The following is a 2,212-nucleotide window of genomic DNA, read 5'->3' on the forward strand; positions in this document are numbered from 1 at the left end:
TCTAGAATCTAAATATGATGTTATTTTACCTCTTAAATATTTTTAAAAATGTGATTCAAATGCCTTTTAAAAATATTCATATCTTCTAAACCCTAACTACGATTTTGACATTATATATATGGAAATTGATTAGAAAAATGTGTAGAATCTGAATATGATGTTCTTTTACCTGTTAAACATTTTTTAAATGCTATTTAGGGGATAATATTAATCAATAGCGCATGATCCATCTTTCTTTCGTACCAGTGTAGACCAGGTTAGAAATCAACACCTCAACAAAATTAGTTAGGAGAAGAGAAAAACCATCTATAACCAAGCATGCATGACTCGGTAAAACCTCCTGGTGAAAAAAAATAGATTTCTCATCTTATGCGGAGAGAAAGAGAGACACCTTAAAATTCGTAACATTCAAGCGAGTGGTGATTGTGAGCACTGAAGCCGCCGTTGACAAGAGTGGGAAGAAGGATAAGTGACAACATAAATGGGATGCACGTGGAATCATTAAGGTCTTCAGTCATGATTATTTTGTTAGGGCCGCGTGGTATTTTTTTGTATTGCAAGGCGCGGTCTTTTTTGCTAGTTGAAATTAAGGCCGTGTGTTATTAAGACAAAACATTGCGGTGGTCTGCGAACCAGTTGGAACGATCGATTATTGCTCAGCCTGTTCTGAAGTACCGATGGGCAGAAGAATTCAGCACAACAGTGCACCACAACTGTTGTGTCTTTTTTTTTCAATCCAAACTTGATGAAAAAAATTTAAAAAACACAAGAGTGCACCACACGAGGCAAGCTGCAAAATTCAACCACCGCCACAGTTGTATACCTGACAGGTCTCCTAGTGCTGCTTGCAAGTACGCGAACCGACCATGGCAGGCGAAACGACACGTACGTACGCAGATTCGCCTGTAGCAAGTAGCAACACGAAACAGGCAACCATGGCGCTGTCGTGTACACGGCATTGTCCCCTCCGTTTTGCTGCCCTGGCGTCGTTGCATGGGTGCTAGCTAGGGCTAGCCTAGCTGAGCTGCTGCACCGGCGAGAGGCGCGGCCGCTTGTATCCGTCCACGGCGGCGGCGGTGGCGAGGAGCTCCTCCCGGTTGAACAGCACGGTGCGGAGGGCGGCGCGCAGGGTGGAGAGCGCCACCGCCCTGTCGTTGGCTGGTCCGGCCTCGTGGCAGACGTGCTCCAGCTCCAGGACGCTACGGGTCCTCCCGCCGACGGTGGCGATCTCGGCGCGCACGGGGCGCGCGCTGCCGACGGAACGCACGGCGCGGCCCAAGTCCGACATGAGCCCCGGCCGGTCAGCGCAGCACACCCACGCCCGAACGCGACGCCGCCACCGGGGTTCGTTGTCCGTCGGCCCGGCGTTGAGGAGGTAGTCGTCCTCCTCGACGCCCACCTCGTCGGTCTCCCCGGGAACGACGTCCACCACGCCCTCCGTCGCGTCGTTGGCCCTGCCCTGCAGCTCCCGCACGTGCCGCACGACCTCGCCCAGCAACGCCGCCTTGTCCATCTGCACGCACGAACGTGGCAACCATGCATCTCACTAAAATGGGTCCATCTGCGCCGACGCCAATCGAACAAGAGCTACCACTAGCCTGGCGCGTGCCCATGGCGGCACGTACGTTCGTTACGTACCCGGGAGGCCGAGGGGACGAGCGTGCGGAGCGTGGCGAGATGGGCGTTGATGCGCTGCCTCCGCTTGCGCTCCGCCTCGCTGTGGCTCCGGACCGTCGCCCCCTTCCCCGGCGTGGAGCACTCCCCGTCCGTCGCCATCGACCCTCACTAGTCACTCGTGGTATCGGGCTATCGGCAGCGGAAGCGTTGTGTTGAAGCGTCGTCGTGCTCTGCTGGCTGCTGCCACCATGGGACAATGGGAGGGAGGGAGGGAGAGGGGGGTTTAAGAGGGAGGAGGCGGGAAACCCCAGGGGTCGGTGGCGTATGCTTTGCTAGCTGCGCGGTGGATTCTCGATCGGGCCGGACGGACGCCGACACGCGGCCGGCCGCGCTTTCCCGTCGCCCGTTGCCCTGCCGCTGGATCGTGGATGGCGTCAGCGTGCGCGCGCGGTCGACGACGGCTGTTTTGGCGGCTGGCGCGGGGGGACACGGCAGGGACATGGCGTATGCTTGGATCGCTGCGCGCTGGCAGCCTTTGCGATTGGAGATCTCATCATGCCGATTCCAGCTCCCTGCCTTTTTGACGGAGTTATTC

At 55.9% G+C, this 2,212-nt stretch overlaps 1 protein-coding gene across 1 annotated transcript; it reads right to left on the reverse strand.

Annotated features, from left to right (window-relative positions):
• Positions 1-581: 581 nt before the first annotated feature.
• LOC123042160 (transcription factor AIG1-like) lies at positions 582-1,866 on the reverse strand. The gene is made up of 2 exons (XM_044464675.1): positions 1,639-1,866; positions 582-1,513 (listed from the first exon to the last, which is right to left on the reverse strand). Exons 1-2 carry the CDS (start codon positions 1,774-1,776, stop codon positions 1,016-1,018), a joined length of 636 nt encoding a protein of 211 aa, XP_044320610.1. The 5' UTR covers positions 1,777-1,866; the 3' UTR covers positions 582-1,015.
• Positions 1,867-2,212: the final 346 nt, after the last annotated feature.

Source organism: Triticum aestivum, chromosome 2B, assembly GCF_018294505.1.
Source record: "Triticum aestivum cultivar Chinese Spring chromosome 2B, IWGSC CS RefSeq v2.1, whole genome shotgun sequence".
NCBI classification, from domain to species: domain Eukaryota; kingdom Viridiplantae; phylum Streptophyta; class Magnoliopsida; order Poales; family Poaceae; genus Triticum; species Triticum aestivum.